At 40.4% G+C, this 19,086-nt stretch overlaps 3 protein-coding genes across 3 annotated transcripts; all 3 read left to right on the top strand.

The window, feature by feature from the left end:
- The first annotated feature begins 287 nt into the window (after positions 1-287).
- On the top strand, positions 288-2,105 carry LOC148427268 (galactose-specific lectin nattectin-like). Its single transcript, XM_088407873.1, has 7 exons — positions 288-641; positions 754-810; positions 948-969; positions 1,044-1,129; positions 1,302-1,439; positions 1,615-1,726; positions 1,823-2,105. Exons 2-7 carry the CDS (start codon positions 754-756, stop codon positions 1,885-1,887), a joined length of 480 nt encoding a protein of 159 aa, XP_088263999.1. The 5' UTR covers positions 288-641; the 3' UTR covers positions 1,888-2,105.
- A 4,922-nt stretch (positions 2,106-7,027) lies between these two features.
- Positions 7,028-8,499, top strand: LOC148427269 (galactose-specific lectin nattectin-like). Its single transcript, XM_088407875.1, has 7 exons — positions 7,028-7,051; positions 7,178-7,231; positions 7,344-7,359; positions 7,480-7,565; positions 7,657-7,791; positions 7,990-8,098; positions 8,233-8,499. Exons 2-7 carry the CDS (start codon positions 7,178-7,180, stop codon positions 8,304-8,306), a joined length of 474 nt encoding a protein of 157 aa, XP_088264001.1. The 5' UTR covers positions 7,028-7,051; the 3' UTR covers positions 8,307-8,499.
- Positions 8,500-13,810: 5,311 nt separating this feature from the next.
- LOC148427270 (echinoidin-like) lies at positions 13,811-15,143 on the top strand. Its single transcript, XM_088405339.1, has 7 exons — positions 13,811-13,855; positions 13,979-14,041; positions 14,179-14,200; positions 14,283-14,368; positions 14,451-14,585; positions 14,664-14,775; positions 14,854-15,143. The coding sequence occupies exons 2-7, from the start codon at positions 13,979-13,981 to the stop codon at positions 14,919-14,921; spliced, it is 486 nt and encodes a 161-aa protein (XP_088261465.1). The 5' UTR covers positions 13,811-13,855; the 3' UTR covers positions 14,922-15,143.
- The last annotated feature ends 3,943 nt before the right edge of the window (positions 15,144-19,086 follow it).

The raw sequence follows: 19,086 nt of genomic DNA on the forward strand, positions 1-19,086 counted from the left end.
GCTCCGGAGTGCACAAAATGCCAGCGCCTAGCGTGGAGGACTTGAGGGTGTGACATGGGAGTGTAGCATTCAAACTTAACCAATTAACCAAGAAGTCAGAAGAACATTTCCTCATGCACAAGAGCACCACCCAGCCTTCCCAACGCCTGATCTCAAGTTGCATTCCTCACGCTTTGAATCAAAGCAACATCTTCCGAAACAAATGACCCTTTCTGTCTAACGCTTTGAAATAACAACAAACCGGAAATCCAAAAGGTTCAGGCTTCGTGAAAACTTCAAAATCAGATGAGACATAGATGATGTTTCATATATTCTACGGGAGCGCTTTGGAATTTGTGCCGGGGAAGCGTCAGTGAGCGCGTTACGTATCATAATCATCAACTCTGCATCATAAACACGGCCACATGACGGGCACCGACAGACGGACTCGAAATTTGCCACTGTATGCTAAATCGGCCACGCGGACGACCTTTTTTGGAGTCTCATTGTTTGCCAGGGGCAAAGGAGAACTCGTCCGGCGCGTCACGTGACGCGAGTGACACGTTCAGCATTCCGGGGCAGTGCCGAGCCGACGTATAAAAAGCAGCGCTCGTCGGACGTCTCCTCACATCCTCTCAGCAGCGAGCATCACGACTGCAAAGGTAACACGACAAAGCTTTACAGACTTTAGTATTCAGCAATGGCCAAAAAATAACTTCCAAGTAAATGAAGTGAATAACACGAAGCCGTTCTTTTTTTTTTGCCGTTACACAGATGGCCCTTCGCTCATTGCTACTTCTGTGTGGGATCAGTGGACTGCTGACTGGCGTCGTAAGTGAAGCTTAGAAAGTACACATCCACTCTCGTATGCAATCTTTGCGACTAAATAGCTAAATGGCTTTGGTTTTGTTTGATGTGGGTGCGTTGCATTTTGATCTGAAATTCATATGCGCCGTTTATCTTTACAGTGGTCCACTGCAACCGTGGAAGGTAGGTAATCACACATAAAACTTGGTTTTGTTGACGTTTTTGGTCTTCCTCCTGAAATGACCATTGTGTTGTAGTTCCTTGCTGCCCAGACGGTTGGACCCGGCTGCAGGACCGATGCTTCATCTACCAAGATCCCGAAGTTGACTATCGAGATGCAGAGGTATGGACGACTGGTTCCAAACCAGTCGACTGCTATTACGGTCCATAATTCAGAACTTTGTTACACTTGTGCGTAGGGCTACATAAAATGATATTGGAAACTTTTTTTTCAAAACAATCAACCTTCAATGCTTTGCAAATTCAGTGTTGTTTTTTTCTAACTCTCCCAATAGGAGGCGTGCAACGCTCTGGGTGGCAATCTGGCTTCCATCCGGGATTCTGTGGAAAATGCCCTTGCTTTCCAACTGGTTAGGGATGGCAACGGTGGCGCCATTGAAGACACATGGATTGGAATCCATGATGCACTTACTGTAAGTCCTTGGCTCGTGCAAAAATTGTATATATTTACACAGTTTATAAATGATGACCAGACTCAACCACGTCAGCTACTCAAATGAAGGAAGTGTAGAGTTGAGTCGGTTTATTACTGCTTTGTGGGCATTTCTTTTTCTCTTCGACTGTGACTCATCACAATTTGTGTTGCAGGAGGGTGATTTTATTCGGATTGATGGCGTAAACACAAAGTTCCTGTTCTTCAGAGCAGATCAGCCAGATGACTTTGGTGGCAATGAAGACTGTGTTGAGATTGATAATGAAGGTATGAATATTCATTGTTTAATCTTGTAGTCTTAAATTAAAAAAAAAAAAGACATTAGAATCCATTGGGACATAACCCTTTGTATGTTTCTCACAGGCCAATGGAATGATGAAACCTGCACAGATACAAACCATTATCTCTGCTCCATAAACCTGTGGTAAAGAATCAGCCCTTTGAGTGTCAAATCTGGAAATCCACGGAATATCTTTTCTTCCATCTTGATGCCTCCTCTTCGTCAAGATCAATTTTAAGGGGTGCCCTTGTTTAACTGGATGTACTGCAACATTTTTTCTATTTCTGTTTCTTCTTCTTCTTCTTTTTGTTCTCAAATGATGTTGGTATTTCTCCAATAAATGAAGGAATCTGTACGTGCATCAAATGTGTTTGTGTGTGCTTGTGTAAGGAAATGTGTGCGTGTTTCCATTAGAAAGTCAGAGAAACGCCATAAACACACTCATCAACCATAAAACAAAAATAACACAAAACAAAACAGATTTATTCATGCACATTTATCTATTGCTTTTAAAGAAATACATTTACCCCCCCAGTTTCCTTATTCCTATATAAGAAAAATCCTCTTGACCATAGGAATGTCGAGTTCAATAGAAACTTAGTTGAAAAAAAAAATAAAAAAAACATCAGCAAAGTCCTACCGCACAAAATAAAATAGATTATAAAAAGGATTATGAGTAAACGTGGCAAAAATGATAAATGGTAATGTGGTGTGTTCAACACGTTATCATAACATTCTGTACGTAATGAGTGTTAGAAATTAAGAATGCTCTACAAATACTGGTTCAAGACAGATACTTACACATTACTGGATACATCCTACTGACAGCTGACTATTTCATTTGTGTCCACTGTAGTGGACATTTGTTTTTTTCGTCTACAGCTTATAACTTATTGGACCTACCCTACTCAGTCCTAGCATGCTCAGTCGAGGACGTCCTAGCCTTTTCAATGATGTTTCACTTGTGTCGGCTTTACAAAAACGTAGCCCAGCGCCGTCGCCTTCTCAAGATGCTATGAAATTTCAATGACAGTAAAAAAATATTGGAATTATCGTCTACCAGCTGCTGTCCCACCTGTATAAAACTGTCAGTCAAGCCACTGACCAGCTATACACACACACACACACATACATACATATATATATATATATATATATATATATATATATATATATATATATATATATATATATATATATATATATATATATGTGTTAAATGATTATAAACTGTTATTTATAATGTAAATAAATAATGTAATTAATCATTTTTATGGTTGTTCCTCAAGTCAAAGTCAAGTCCAAATCCTTAGGTTCCAAGTCCAAGTAAAGTCTCAAGGCCCCGATCACCAGTCCAAGTCAAGCCCAAGTCTATGAACACAAGTGGACTAAGAACAACTTGAATGATTGATTATTTTATAGTTTGTGTCATTTCCTTCACATTTTTAGAATGTTTTTCGGTATTTTGTTGTATTGCCCAGTTAACAACTGAATCATAAAAAAAAAAAAAAAAAAAAAACTCACCACTCATTGTTATTACTAACAGTAGTCAAGTAGATGTTTGCTGTATAGGAATCATGAATGAAAGAGATATAAGTATGTAGGTTAGTCCGTACCCCACATAGCCCAAGAGAAATGGAAATATTTAATGATTACAAAACTTGAGTAAAGATTGTAATGATTTTGAAGGGAAAAACACTTATTAAATCCAAGTTTATTGAAAACAAATCTTGGAAATTGAAGCTGCTCATAACAATGAATCCAAAACATACAGAGGATCACATTTTGATTAAAGACCACCACAGCCTGAAAAATGACATTAAAAAAACAATAATAAAAGAATCACGGCATAATTTTGTGTGCGACACTCTGCCACCAAATTGTCAGTTGACACAAAGATGCTACGCAGTCCGCCAACAGGCACAAAAGACAGGATAGGGCAACTGTAAGGCCTGCCTTGTTGATGAAATAGAACTTTTTTAAATGTGACTTACAAGACTTGAGTTGATATGTTGAGTATTTATGTTTTGAGGGATCATTTCAGTAGAGGGTTTTTGAGTCACATTGAGCATTCTAATATCCAAATAGGTTCATTAATACTTTAGGCAACAACAACAAATGGACTCACGAGTGGACTCAAATAAATAGGTTCACTCTCAGGAGGTGACTAACGAAAAGTAACTCCTCTTTTACGATTGAAACACGTTCTTCATATTTTTACTGTTTTCATTCTTTTTTTTCTCATTCCTTTGCTTACATCTCTATGGTTTGAGATGTGCCGACATGCGGCCGCGTGACATTACCAGTAAGTGCCCTCAAGGTGTGATCGCGCCCAAGGATTGACGCATGATTCGCTTCTCGACCGCTTAGATTCAATACTGGTGCTCAGCCAACAGCATTGGGGCTGAGCTGCAGCCGGTTCTGAATTTGAAGCCTGAGCCAAAATGTGCACCTGTTGTTTTCTTTTTATTTTCAAATGGGCGGTGTTTCATGTGTTCTGTGGATGTAAACTCAGTTGTATGAAACATGTGAGACTCGAATCGTGCATGAATTTAGACGACGGATGCCACCAGAATTGTGCATCGGCCTATGACGTTATTTACGACAAAGTCTAAAAAGTGGGCGCGCCTCTCCGCTCATGTCTCGGCGCTCAATTCAATCCCAATTAGGGAGTCCAAACATTCAATCCGAGGTACTTATCGATCCTTTTTTTTTTCTAATATTTGTGGGAAGGGGGTCTGAAAATAGCTGATTGAGCGAATGCATGCCTCACTTGAGACGTAACAGGCTCCATGCCGAGCAGAAATTAGGTGGCGCAGTTGAACAGGACAAGTGGCATACCAAAAAAAACGAGCAGCGTTGACGTTGACGCTCAAGTTGAAGCGCTATTACCTTTCACAGAAGTGCATTGTAATTCATTTAGAGTGGGTGTGCCATCAATTATGAAGTTTGAGCGTCACCCGAACGTTACCGTCATCCAACTTGTAGGGCGTGCTCTTGAGTGTTCGTCGGGCTGATGTTCGTATGATTCATCAGGACAAAAATTAATTGAACACCTCCCCTGCACCACCCAATAACTCCCAGGGAGATGAAATACTTAACCTTCGGTGATCTTCAGTCTCCTTCTTCTTGATGTTTGTGAATTGACTTGAATATTTCTATTCCTGTGGACCACTACAGTGAATTGGAACTGTTTGCTCGTATTCCTTTGAAGGCAAAGTTAAAAATGTTTTTCTGTCTTCTTCAACTTTAAATCTGACGCCGACAACAGCCCCCATAAAAAGGTTTCAGGGTTGTTGAAATTTGGATCCACCATTGTTGAAATGCAGTCAAATATATTGAAAAATAAACAAAACCTTGTTTTGGGTCTTCCTGATCTTGTCGAGGGTCTGAACGATGGAAATTCTGCGGACCGTGTAACTTATGGAATATTCCAAACCTTTCAGAGGGGTAATGTGTTATCGCAAAACCTCCTGAGTAAATTTGTTCAAAGTTGTGTTGATTTTCTCTCAGCAAAACAGCAGAGTTAATTTTATTCCGCCCAACCACCTGAGACATCATCAGTAAGTCCACGATGTCTTCTACTGATCAGACTACGACATTGTAGTGTAGCTCGAATGGGTCATAAGATGTAGACCAAAAACAAATGTCAACCTGAGTAGACACAAATAAATAGGCTGGGTATCTAAGGAGCAAATGCTGTACTTTTAATTACAGTATATGAAGAACATTGCACCTCTATGTCTATGACATTTTGTGTGTGTTATTAACAGGGGTATTACAGTAATATAAGTAAATTGCAGTCAGATCATCGTGCTGGACACTTGGCTTCAAATATATATATATATATATTTTGCTGGGGGTGAAATTGGCTTTTTGGAGCGTGACTGACATTGAATCACAGTGCAAGTATTGACAACCGAACATTCACATGCATAGACAATTTAAAGTCTCTAATGACGCTAGCATGCAAGTCTTGGGAATGTGGGCGGAAGACAGAGTAGCAGAAGAAGAGCAACACAACCAAGTGAGAACAAACTGAGCGAGAGCTTGCAAACACAGGACAGCAGAAGCTGAAATTTCAATCCTGAACCTCAGGGTCACGGGGCAGACGTGCTAACGACCGTGCTGGTTTTAGATGGATATGTTGAGTCACCCAGCCTATTCATTTATGTCTAAATCTTTGGACTCATTTGAGCTAACCTCTGCATCCTAGGATTGTCAGTAGAGGACATCCCGGCCTTTCCAATCACGTCTCATATGTTTGGCTGGGATGCAATCCATTTTCAAGTCTTGCTGAGACAAAATGGACACAACGGTGGACATGAATCAATAGGCTGGGTCTTAGAAGAGTGATGAGCAACGTTTTTGAGTAGTAATGCAATTTATGGTCCTTGTAGGACAGGATCACCTCCTATACGTGTAAGCATTGATTCCCAAACCTGATGTTTTTAGATTTCCATTCAATGGGTGCACAAAGTAGAGCTAGTTAGCTAATGAATTTAACTTTTCATTTTCAGAGGACAGGAGAAGCTTGAGCTTTGAATCTTAGCTCAGCTTTGCATTCTCATGGGAAATTCTCTCCTTCAGGATGAATGCATCGTCAATATATTGAAACAACATGACTTTTTTCCAGTACGGAACACAAGAGACCAATATCCCCATCCTTATTTATTTATTTTTTTTCTTCTTTGGGTAAAATCCTCCCTGCAGTCACTTATCATTCTCCTGATTCCACCCCAGCCATTTAACTAATTATGCAAATACTTCAAAGTACATTTCCTGGTATGCTGTGGCGCTACCCCACCCTTGTGACAGCAATGCACTGCACATTCGCCACTGTCTGAAGGACCTTTATGATATGTTCACTGTATGTAAAAAATCAAATCTCATGAAAAATTTGTGTTGGCTTCCTATGACCAACCCTCTGCGACAAAAGCATCCAATTTTCCTCCACAACAGCTTCTTCATTTAACGTGCTTGAGGCATTTAAACAGGCCCGTTTGGCATAAGATAGCAAGTAAATATTCACGTTGTGCGGTGCCTCATTTGACTGAAAAACGCATGTGAGCATTTGTTTTGGGCTAAATCTGCCACATCAAATGCTTTTGAGAAGCAGTCACGTATCTTTGAAAAGTTCACTTCATAAATATAGTTGGGAGAAGGAACTCGTCGGACGTGTCACCTGACATTGATGCAGGTGACAGGCCCAACATTCCAGCGTTGCGTCAAACTTTGAAGCGTCCTATAAAAGCGCGGGCTCGTCGTTCGTCTCGGCACATCCACTCAGCTCGAGCATCAGAACTGCAGAGGTAACAAGACACAGCTTCACACCAATTACTTTCATATCATGAAACATGCTACATTTTCAAATATCTTCATCATTGTCGGATTATAATATTTAGCGGCCACTTAAGTATTTTTCTGTCCTTGGACAGATGGCACTCGCTCTTCGCTCAGTGTTCCTCCTTTGTGGACTTTTGGCTGGAGTCGTAAGTCAAAATTTCCCCTTTCGTAGTCTCGTGGATTGACTACAGTGTTTGATTTATTCACATCTTGGCTAGACCTGACTTGTCTAATTTGAACCATGTTTTTTCTTCGCAGTTCGCAATCCCAGAAGGTTTGTCACAGTTTTTTTTTGTTTTTTTGTTTTTTTTTCATGAGAACCTATATTTGATTGGACACCAGATTTGGTTGACACGCTACTGTTTTCTATCTAAAATAATCATTTGTGTTGCAGTGACTTATTGTCCTAAGGGTTGGACACAGTTGGATGAGTACTGTTTCATGTTGGTCCCACAGCGGAGAACTTTTGTCGATGCGGAGGTATGGAAGACATTCGCGGAGTAGTATATCATGACCGTATCGCAGTACGTGAAATAACAGAGTTTGTGCCTTTGCAATTTTCACCCATTAGCTAGTCTGCCAACTCAAAGGCGGCAACCTTGCCTCGGTCCTTGATGCAAGGGAAAATGCACTGGTCAAAGAGCTGATTCGGGCACAGTTCGACGAAATAAGAGACACCTGGATTGGAGGCTCTGATGCCATTCGGGTAATATATTGACTAGTACAACATTTCCCAAGCAACAATATCAGTTGTTGGTTTGTTTGTTCTTAATTGTCTTGAGTCATCAACTTACTTTGTCTGACGGTCTTTTATCTTGCCACAATGCCGGCTCATCACTGCTGAAGTGAACACAATGCAGATGTATTATTTCTACTTGTCAATTTTGCGACTGACTCATTGCAGGAGGGAACTTTCCTATGGACTGACGGCTCATCATTCGACTTTGAGGGATTTACCGGCATTCAGCCTGACAACTTCAACAACGAAGACTGCATTGAGATCGATAACGACGGTAAGGAGATTTTCTTTCTCCTCATTTCTGACATGCTACCTTTCTAGAAAACACAATGATTTCTTCGCATGGAATAGCACCTACTAGGAATGTCACGGTGTCTTCCCTAATGCTTTCTGTCTTTTGCTCTACAGATGAGGGATGGAACGATGACTCATGCACCGATTTGAATTACTTCGTTTGCTCCAAAGATGCCCACCGTCACTAATCATCAACTCGACCAACTACACAGTCACGAAAAATGTCTTTTCTAACGTCTTAAGAATCTCCTGAGACAATAGCAGACGTCCAGCGGTATCTTTGTATCTGTCTTTTATCTTCTATGCAGTTCAATTTCTCTTGATGGCAATCAAATTTGGAAGGTGGAAGGGGTATCTGTAATAAATGAAGGAATCTCTCAATGCATCTGTTTGTTTGTTTCAGTACGTGAAGGTACTTAATTTTCTCAGTGTCCACCCTCCACTTTTGTCCACATTGTTAAACACTTTACGAACGCAACACACACACACACACACACACACACGCACGCACGCACATACCTGTATAATAGTAAGTCATTGAACCACAACAGGAGAGATTGACTCTAATGCACTACACCGGGCAAATAAGATCCTAAATAAAAACCCTTTGTCGAGGGTCCTACCAGGTAAATACAAAGAGGATCAACAAAAGCGGAAGAACCACAAGGCTACTGAAAGAAAACGGGCAGTAAATATGTACAACCGGAAGCCACTCTTCTTCTCCGTCATGGCACATGACTACCGAGCATTCATTAACACTTACATACACTCAGCCTCATACACATTCAAGTTTTTATTGTCATGCGCATATTAATAGCACACAATGAAATTTGTATTCTGTTCACTTTCCCGAGCAGACTACATTCCATTATATTATCCAGCAAATAATAAGGTCGGCATAAAACAAAAACAAACAAAAAACAATAATACACATACAGTATAAATGATGTTTCAAATCTCAGGACACTGGAGCATTGAGAAATGTTGTTGTCTTGAAGAAAACGCTTTGCTTTGGAAAATGCTTCCGACTGCCGATGCGGGATTCTCATTCAGTACAGAAAAATGACATTGGCTCATATAAAAGGTATACGTGTAAAAATGAGAAACTCAAAAGTGATTTAAGATGATTTTTGTGTCTTTTTTAAATGAGTTCTGGGACTAATCTTGGGATGAGACAGCTTGTTTCCAGAAATGGTCACTGAACGGAGCATTGTAATCTTTCCTGTCAAGCTCAGCTGTCAACTAAAAACGTGAGCAATCACCACTAAATTCCACACATATCCGATCCCTGCTTTTTTCTTTATTTGTAATGTATGTGCAACGATTTGGAATTGACACATTTTGTCTGTTTTTTTTTTTTTTTTTTTCCAACATGGGAAGAAACATGAGAGCATTTCCATATTGCTCATCTTTCGGTAGCATTTTGGAAGTTGGAAAAACAAAGATAAAATTGAAAAAGCAAGCTAATCTCATATTGCCGATTTAAAAAAAAAAATATGTAGTACATAAAATAAGCTTGTTTGTGACACTATAGGAACAAATCCACTCTTGTTTTTTTTCTCCAAAACCTCTAACACGTGCTGTTCCTTTGTTGTATTTATTTTTGAGCCTATCCATCCTGGTCACTCCCAAAGAGAACCTCAGCATCTTAAACTGTGTTACCTCAGGGTCTAGCTCCTGTTTTTTCCTCAGTGGCAGAACAGCATCGGCGCTCTGTCTTGTACACATTTCCCTTCATTGGAGCTGAAACCCTCCTATCACACATCACACCTGACACTTTTCTCCACCCGCTCCAGTCGGCCTGCACATGCTTCTTTGCCTCGTTTTCACACTCTTCAATGCTCTGGACTGTTGACCCTAAACACTTAAAATCCCTTACCTTCTCTATCTCTTCACCCGGCAACCTCACTCTTCCCCTCAGGTCCTTCTCATTCCCACACGTAATATATATTCAGTCTTGCTGCGGCTAAACTCATCCAGAACTAGTCTAACCCTTGAATGATGACATAGAGTAGACATTCAAACCCTATGTTGTTATTTTTTATTTTTCTGCCTCCTGCTCAAGGGAGCCACAACGAATCCTCTACCAACTTCAATCATATGTGTTGAACTACAATTGGCTTTATAGCACATGCGTCACAGACAAGTTCTTCTTCTTCTCCTCCTTCCGGCTTTTTCCCTTCAGGGGTCGCCACAGCGAATCATCTGCCTCCATCGAAGCCTGTCTCCTGCAACCTCTTCTCTCACTCCATCTACTTTTATGGCCTCTTTACATCTACGAACCTTCTCTTTGGTCTTCCTCCAAACCTCCTTGCCTGGCAGTTCCCATCTCAGCATCCTTCTACCTTCATATTCACCATCTGGTCTCTGGATATGTCTGAACCATCTCGGTCTGGCCTCTCTAAGTTTATCTCCCAAAACGCCAACATGTGCCATACACCTTTGATGTATTTATTTCTGACCCTAGCCATCTTGGTCATTTGGTCAAAGAGAACCTCAGCATCTTCATCTCTGCAACCTCCTGCTCTGCTTCCTGTCTTTTTCATTGCTGGGCTCACCCCCGCCCTGTACACCTTTCCTTTCAATTTAGCTGAAACTCTTCTATCACACATTACACTTGACATTTTTCTACAGCTTTCCAGCCTGCCTGCACACGCTTTTCACTTCTTTTCCACACTCTCTATTTCTTGGGACTTTTAACCCTAAATATTTAAAATCCTCCACCTTCTTTGTCTCATCTCTCTGTATCTTCACTCTTCCACATGGGTCCTTCTCATTCACACACATCACACACGTCTTGCTGCGGGCCAACCTCCACCATGTAGCATCTCCTCCACCTGTTGCTTACTCTCACTACAGATCACAATGTCACCTGCAGCCATCATAGTCCCAGCAGATTCTTGTATAACTTTGTCAGTCCGTCCATCACCATAGCAAACAAGAAGGGGCTCAGAGCTGATCCTTGATGCAGCCCCACCTCCACCTTGAACTCTTCTGTCACACCTAATGCACATCTCACTACTGTCTTACTGTCCTCATACATCTCCTGCACCATTCTAACATACTTCTCTGTCACTCCAGACTTCCTCATACAATATCGCAGTTCATCCCCGGGCACCCTGTCATAAGCTTTCCCCAGATCCTCAAACACACAATGCAGCTCCCTCCGACCTTCTCTGTACTTTTCTATCAACATCCTCAAAGCAAATACTGTAGTTGTAGTGCTCCTTTTTTGGCATGGAAACCATATTGCTGCTCAAAAATACTTACTTCTGCCCCTAGTCTAGCTTCAACTACTCTTTCCCATAACTTTACCGTATCGCTCATCAATTTTATTCCTCTACATGTGATGCATTCGTGCGCCACAGACAATCGTATCAAAGTAGTACATTGTATATATATGACCGAAAAAACAAACAAAAAAAAACACAGATTGTGCCACTAATTTTGGTCTGCCATTTGGGCTTCCATCTTGAAGCAATGTGGGTGTTCCCTGTCAAATTTGGTCTTGTGAGCCTTCTATTTTTGACGTGATCACTTTCCATCTTTAGTAGGTCACAGACTCTGATAGGTTCAGTGTCCAGCATCACGCTTAAAATTTGGATGCAATTCTCTCTCTCTCTCTCTCTCTCTCTCTCTCTCTCTCTCTCTCTCTCTCTCTCTCTCTCTCTCACACACAGACACACACACACACACACACACACGCACACACACACAAAAACAAGAAAAAAAACAAACAAAAAAAAGACCAGTATCTTTTTATCATTACATTTTTGACAAAAACAATTTCTGCTATGTGTTTTTTTTAAATACACAATTAATTAAATCTCACAAACAAATGTGTTGTTTCACTTCTAAAAATTATGTAATTTCTCACTGGTCAGAGCACTCGTAGCAGTTTTTGTGGTTTTGACTGGTCTTATCAACAATCCAGTCTGCCCTATCCAAGACCTTGACAAGACTGAGTAAAAATGCCTTTGATTCTCAGCTGAGAATGAGATGTGAAAAAGTGAAAAAGTGTTCTTGAGACCAAGCCCTATATCGAGAATTATAACACTACACACATGAATTCTTTTGTATAATATCGTGTGAGTGTCCTTTTAAAAAAGGCTTGCTGAAACAAGGTGAATGCTCCAATGATTTCTGTATGAGTATAAACATGAAAATCTTCTCTAATAATGTCTTGTTGATCATGAGTATCTCTAGCCTGTCAAACACTCCTTCAAACATTCTTTTGCGTAGACCAGATTTCCATAAGGGAAATCTGACTCTAGACCATCAAACAAAAATGTCAGTATAAACTAGAATGGGAAGGATCTTGTCTCAACGCAGTCAGAAAATCACACCCACACGCTTTCTCCTCAAAATCTGAAAGTAGTAGATTGTTTTTATTTGAATGAGATTACAGTTCAAGATTTTATTTTTCTTTCTAAATCGGCCTTCATACACCCTCACAACAACAGCTGTAGATTTGGCATACATGATAATAGAAGGCACAAACGAAATCAGTCATTAGAGTGGGCTGGTCTGGAACACCTTAAGTAATGTAACAAAAAAATGTCAATTGTGGAGCCCAATTAGGCCCTTAACGAGCTGCTGTCACAACATGGGCGAGACAACGCCCCAGCAGACAGCCAGGCCATGGGAGTATCTCAATTAGACAGGACGAGTTGCATACCAAGCGACCCACATCATTGACGTCACCGGAGGTGGATGCATGTTGGGTGTGCCTCTGAAATGAAGCTCATTACATTTCAAGGTGTGATGCTGAGTCTTAATGAGGTCCGCCTGCGGTCGACGCACCCTATTGTTGTGACTGTTTGATGCCGACCGCAGAGGACGTCACCCATGAAGCATTGTTCTCGGAATTTATCGGAAAGGGAGCGAAACGTTGGCGTTATATGACAGAGCGTGCCGGCGGTCCGCGTGTGCGCGGAATCTCGAAATCCTTGTGGGCGTGAGATAGGATGTTGCGCACAAGCTGCAGAACCGCAGCCCCTTCTTCGAAAATGCTCACCAGTCAAGGTAGTTCAAACCTACCCCGGTAAAGTCGCTATGGGGGCGCAACATCAGAAAATACTTTTGCTGACTCATTCTCAGCTTTGGAGAGCACAAAATGTCTGCGCATGGCTTGGAGGACATGAGGGTGTGACACGGGAGTGTAGCAATCAAACTCAACTAATTAACCGAGAAGTCAAAAGAACGTTTCCTCGTGCGCAAGATCACCGCCCTGCCTCTCAAATGCCTCATCACATGTTGAATTCCTAACTCTTTGAATCTAAGCAACTTCTCTGAAAAACGACCCTTTCTAAGGCTTTCCATTCACAACAAACGAGGGACCCAAAATGTTACGAGTTGGACTTCGTGAGAAGTTCGGTTCCAAGTTGGATGAGAGATCGATGATGTTTCACGTATTCAACACGAGCGCTTTGAATTTGGGGCTGGTGAGGCATCAATGCGCGTATTACATATCATAAACGCCACGTTGACCAGAAATCTCACATGCCCACATGACAGGCACCAACAGATGGACTGAAATCTGCCAGCCTATGCTAAATTAGCTACACGTACAACCTTTTTTGGAGTCCCATTGTTTGCCAGGGGCAAACGAGAACTCGTCAGGTGCGTCATGTGACACGTTCAACATTCCGGGGCAGCGTCGAGCCGACGTATAAAAAGGAGCGCTCGTCCTCCTTCTCCTCACATCCTCTGAGCAGCAAGCATCACAACTGCAAAGGTAACACGACACAGCCTACATTTTGTACTATGAAAGCCTAATACTGCGACTTTTACCGTCATACAAAGCCAAACCAAGTGATCTTTTAAAAAAAAAAAAAAAAAAATGTCTGTCATTGTGCAGATGGCATTGGCTCTTCGCTCATTGCTTCTCCTGTGCGGGATCAGTGGCCTGTTGACTGGAGTCGTAAGTGAACACTTTTATCTTACAAGCGAGAATTGCTTAGGGTTTTGTCAAGATTGTGAATGTTGTCATTATTGTGAGCCATCATGAAGGATAGCGTTCTAATTGCTGCTATTTTTTTTTATTTTTTGTCTTTTCAGTTGTCTAAAGGGACAGTTAAAAGTTGGTACCAGTGCCTTTCTCAATTAAATTTGATAGATGTGAAATGTAGTTACATAATTTGAGTGAAATCACTGTTTTCCAGTTCCTTGCTGTCCAAAGGGCTGGACTCGCTTCAATGACCGCTGTTTCTTGGCTGTGGACCAAGACAGAAATTTTGAGGATGCCGAGGTAATAATCATTATAATTGCATTGATGTTCTCAACGCAAGAGTTTAGAATCCTGACCTTTTTTTTTTCCACCGTCTGTTTAGCAAACCTGCATAGCTGTCGGAGGGCATCTGGCCTCCATCTTAAACGCTAGGGAAAATGTAGTAGTTCAGGCGCTGATTGATAAGTTTATTGGAGATGGAGATGATGCCTGGATTGGATACAATGACAGAGATGTGGTAGGTCTTGTGCTCATACACACTTGAAACTCCATTATGGTAACACTAGACTTGATCAAATGTGACTTTGTCTTTTAGGAAGGAACCTTTGAGTGGACCGATGATTCACCTACTGGTTTTGATGCCTTTGTTGGCGCAGATCCTGTCACACCCACCGAGGACTGTGTCCTGACAAATGCTGGAGCAAACAGTATGTTTTCAAGGCGATTTGATTTTTAACAGAGTGACGAACAAGGTGTCTAAATCTGTTTACTGTGTCATTTTTCAGACGATATCTGGATCGATGAGCCCTGCTCAACCTTAGCTCCATATGTTTGTGTCGCCGACGTCCACTAAGACGTAGTTGCCAACATCACATATTCTTCAAAAGCATTGTTTCTATGGGCTTGATGTCTCCTCATTCACTACTTGACATCAGCGGTGTCTTTCTGTTTCTGGATATATTGCGAAATGTCTTCTCTTTTTCCACTTTCCATGCATGGTTGATTGCCATCGCCAAAACCAACTTTCAAATGGCAAAGCTTCTCTAATAAATGAAGGAATCTGTTTCTGCATCCATGTGCTTGTGTGTGTATGTGTTTATATGTTGTCGCACATAGAATGTCGAAGTGGGTCAAATATACTCGCAGAGGGTGGGGCCAGAGAGGGACCACTTCGAATCTTGGGGCGGCACAGCAAAAAGAAAGCCATCATTTCCGGTTATCATTTTATTGACTAACATTATGGAATGCCGTCTGCTGCTCGGGAAGTGAACAAAATACGATTTTAATTGTGTGGTACAACCATGCATATGACAATAAATCTCTTGAATCTTGAAAACTATTAGTAAGACTCAAGAAAATGCCTATAGGCTTTGGTTTGTTGTCTTATATTTCTTGTTACAAAAAATGACCTTATGTGCGCAAACTGATACCAGTTAACATTTTGAGCAGCGTAATGAATATAAGGCATACGATTTATTCTTCCCTTGCTACGTGCCTTCAGCAGGTACATACATAACTCCTCCAGTTATAACCCTGGTTGATTATTATTATTGTATTTTTCTTCACAGTAGATGGCTTAAAGATGTAAAATGGTCGTCATTTTTTTTTTTTTTATAAACTTGAAAAGCTATTGCAAAATACAACAACATATTGTGTCCAACACGTCTGTCATATGTTAAACAATAAACTAAGATCCCATGCTAACATTCGCAAGCGAATGCGCTTAATTACTAGGCTAAATACTAATTGTTAACTCAATATCAAGCGCTACTTTTCTTAAATGTCACTTATATATTAACATATTTCTCATATCTCTGTTACAAAATTACAATTAACAAACCCCATTAATTTACCCTGGTCATAAGCTTTACTTGGCTAGGGACACGGAGCAGCAGCCACTCTTGTGAGTTCCTTGCAAGATCGAAACAGGACTAAGGCAACAACATCCCATTTGCTTTTCACAAAAATACAAAATAAACAGCTCTGTATCCACAGAGACTCAAAATAAAAAATATGGAGCCAGAATATGTATTTATTGTAAACATCTACTGGGGAAAAAAAAAAAATCTGAGGCAAATTTACAGTGGTGGCCATGGCCACCCCCTGGTGGCGCCACTGAGACATTGACTGATTGGATATCACTGGCACTGTAAGAACTAAAGGGTAAGTGCCTCCCTTGACAACCTGTGCCTTTTAAACAAAACTAAATCACAAAAATACAGTCATTTTGTTTTGCGGCTATATATGTGTAGACTGTACATCGATTTCTCAAACTGTTATATTTTATTCAACTTTTTTGTTTAATTGAGGAAAGATCAATTGAGATCTCTTTTGCAAGGATGTCCTGGTCAAGAAAAGATTACAGATTATAATTTCCTGCTGACAACTAGCTTTCATAACTCATATAATTGCTGGCAGCGCAAGAAGAAAATTGGCTGAGCACATATCGAGAAAAACTCGAAAGTCGTGTTGCTTGTAAGTTGAGGTGCCACTGCGTTGTTGATTCCTGTATTTCAGCCAAGCTTACTTATATGTTCAAGTCTTTGGTTCTTATTTATTCTGCTGAAGGCTGATGTTACTCTTTTGCGGGGAAATGCTTACCTCACTTCACCACCACCAACAAAGTGTTCCTCAAAGCGTTGTTCTTAACCCGCTCTGTATCATCTTCTTTAACTGACAATCTTGTTAAGTTCTCTAAAGATTTGACACTGACATAGGAATGTGATTATTTTTTTTTAAAGCATGGGACACATCGATGATGCAAACATGCAACATCTCTTTTGTGCATCGAGTCAGTCTTGTAAGAAAAACGACAGAAGACAAAACAGGAAAAAAAAAACACAACGTTTGAATGAACAACTGTTTGGATTTCAACTGATGTTTGTTTGTCACCGTTACTCTTCATCTCATTGTTGAGTCAATTTGAAGTGGATGGAGTAGGCTTGAAATACGTATGGTGTCGAGAAAAATGTTTCACAGCAGTGATAACATGAAATACAAAAAACAGCGCATACAAAAAAAAATACAAATACAAAAAAAACAACAAATAAACATCTAGCCCTGCTTTCAACAATTAAAAAAAAACATGTACAGTAATGCATAAGAGAAGGATTGAGGGTGCCTCAATCAATCAGTCAATCAATTTAAAAATTGCAATGGAGGAATCTTCCCTAACATTAAACGGTTGACCAGTCCTTAAAAAAGGGGCACAATACGAGAAGCTTCAACATTTTGTTCTTCATAGTCAGCCTGTCTCAACCTATCAGTGTCATTTCTAAGTAATTTGTTACAGAATATTATTAATGTTTGAAATGTAAGGCTCTGCCCTACTATTGCATTAATTTTACGTTATTTTGTTCTCACCAACAGCTGGAAATATGGAGTTGGCATTCTAAATGAACCTCGTTCATTAGACACCCAGTGGAAGGTTGACAAGCCTAAAAAAAGTACAAATCGTTTGCTCTGTATTGGCTTCCTAGCATATTGGTGAATTGTTTATGCTTTGTCAAAAATAAACAAAGACTAGCCCTTGGCTATGCTATATTAAAACACAGTTAAACATAGTTTATGCTCTATCAACACCAACAAAAATATCAGCCTTTGGCTCAAGGATTATGACTCATTTCAGTAACTTGACAACATATTATGGCTAAATTTAGCCTGTAATAAAAGAGACCTGAGGGGGAAAAAAACAAGTTTTTCAAAAGACTGGTAGACAAAGTCTATGAACTATATGAGGCTATCCAGTCACATGTCAAGGTGATGAAAAAACAAAGTATAAATAATTCAAAATAACCCAAAAAACAAAGTGCTTTTAATAATATTCAAGTGCTTAGGCATTTCACAAAGCTATTTCACAAAGTGGACAACTCTAGGTTTTGCGCACAAAGTGCACTAAAATATTATATTCTTCTTTTTCTTATCGCTAGTGAACTGAAAGTGACGGCCGTATGTTCATCTCATGTACGTATTGTCCATATCCAACCTGCGGTCTGCTGCCGCTGCGATCGTCTCTGTTGCAGTAGAAACATTACTATGTTTTTTGTGTGTAATGCCTTACACTACTGTGTTTCAGCAAAAAATAATGCTTTGCAGTAATTATATTACTCTTGTAATGCGTTGCTCCCAACAATGTTTCTCTCGCTTGTTTAAGCACCCCTATGCCTTTCTCAAACATGGTACAACCCTGGGCACTCTTGCTGTAGGATGATCCTATTGTGCTTTGACCAATTGGACCATGCAAGAGCTTGCATTTGTGGGCGTCCAAACCCTGCTTTCCAGTAAGCCCCCATTCGTACTATGAATACAGCGTTGATTACATGCCTTAGCCTAGCAGTGGTGACGGCCAAATGAAGCTTTGCAGTCTTTTGGTTTGCACATGTTTCAAAGCGTCACGTTGCTTCATTTGCTCACTGACGCCATCAAGTGGTCCAGAAGGCCAAAAAGTCAAAACATTTGTCAATTCTACGAATGTCTGAGAAAATGACACGAATGTGCTTGTGTTACCATAAGATCAAATACAACAAGTGCTATAAGTATAATTTGTTTGTGTTTTATATAGACAGCTTTCAACAATTTGCTTTTACCTTACCTTGTTAGAAGCAATCAAAGGAAAATACTCCCAAACAGGAGAAATGATCCTTTTTTGCCCAGGTTCCCTTGCAACAACAGACAATGACAGTAAAACAGCCCACTTCACTTTCCTTGAATGCAGCATCAGCACATCCTTTAACCTAGCACATGCTACGTTCTTTAGCCTTGCACAGTAGAAGAAGCACAAACATCATCTTGAGCAGCTCAGAGTCCGTATTTATGTAGTAGCTTGACAAGAACATAGAAAAATATCAACAAAACATACTATCTAGCTAGCTAGCTGGCTATGCTCATTAAATGGTAATCAACCCAGTTATGGGTCAAAAAAGGATGAACCCAACTTTCTTAGTTGTTTGGCCCAATCATTTTTGGAGTGTAATGTACTGAACATAGTTAAATGAAGAGAATAGCCGCTTGTTGGAAGG

This window comes from Hippichthys cyanospilos, chromosome 2 (assembly GCF_059441005.1).
Source record: "Hippichthys cyanospilos isolate Australia breed blue-spotted pipefish chromosome 2, RoL_Hcya_1.0, whole genome shotgun sequence".
Lineage (NCBI taxonomy): Eukaryota > Metazoa > Chordata > Actinopteri > Syngnathiformes > Syngnathidae > Hippichthys > Hippichthys cyanospilos.

Bases quoted from the DNA above. Each gene is read 5' to 3' on its own strand.
- LOC148427268 (XM_088407873.1), top strand. From the start codon at position 754: ATGGCCCTTCGCTCATTGCTACTTCTGTGTGGGATCAGTGGACTGCTG. The intron at 811-947 runs GTAAGTGAAGCT...TTATCTTTACAG, and splicing joins GTGGACTGCTGACTGGCGTC to TGGTCCACTGCAACCGTGGA. The intron at 1,130-1,301 runs GTATGGACGACT...CTCTCCCAATAG, and splicing joins TTGACTATCGAGATGCAGAG to GAGGCGTGCAACGCTCTGGG.
- LOC148427269 (XM_088407875.1), top strand. From the start codon at position 7,178: ATGGCACTCGCTCTTCGCTCAGTGTTCCTCCTTTGTGGACTTTTGGCT. The intron at 7,566-7,656 runs GTATGGAAGACA...TTCACCCATTAG, and splicing joins GAACTTTTGTCGATGCGGAG to CTAGTCTGCCAACTCAAAGG. The intron at 7,792-7,989 runs GTAATATATTGA...GACTCATTGCAG, and splicing joins GAGGCTCTGATGCCATTCGG to GAGGGAACTTTCCTATGGAC.
- LOC148427270 (XM_088405339.1), top strand. From the start codon at position 13,979: ATGGCATTGGCTCTTCGCTCATTGCTTCTCCTGTGCGGGATCAGTGGC. The intron at 14,369-14,450 runs GTAATAATCATT...CCGTCTGTTTAG, and splicing joins GAAATTTTGAGGATGCCGAG to CAAACCTGCATAGCTGTCGG. The intron at 14,776-14,853 runs GTATGTTTTCAA...GTCATTTTTCAG, and splicing joins GACAAATGCTGGAGCAAACA to ACGATATCTGGATCGATGAG.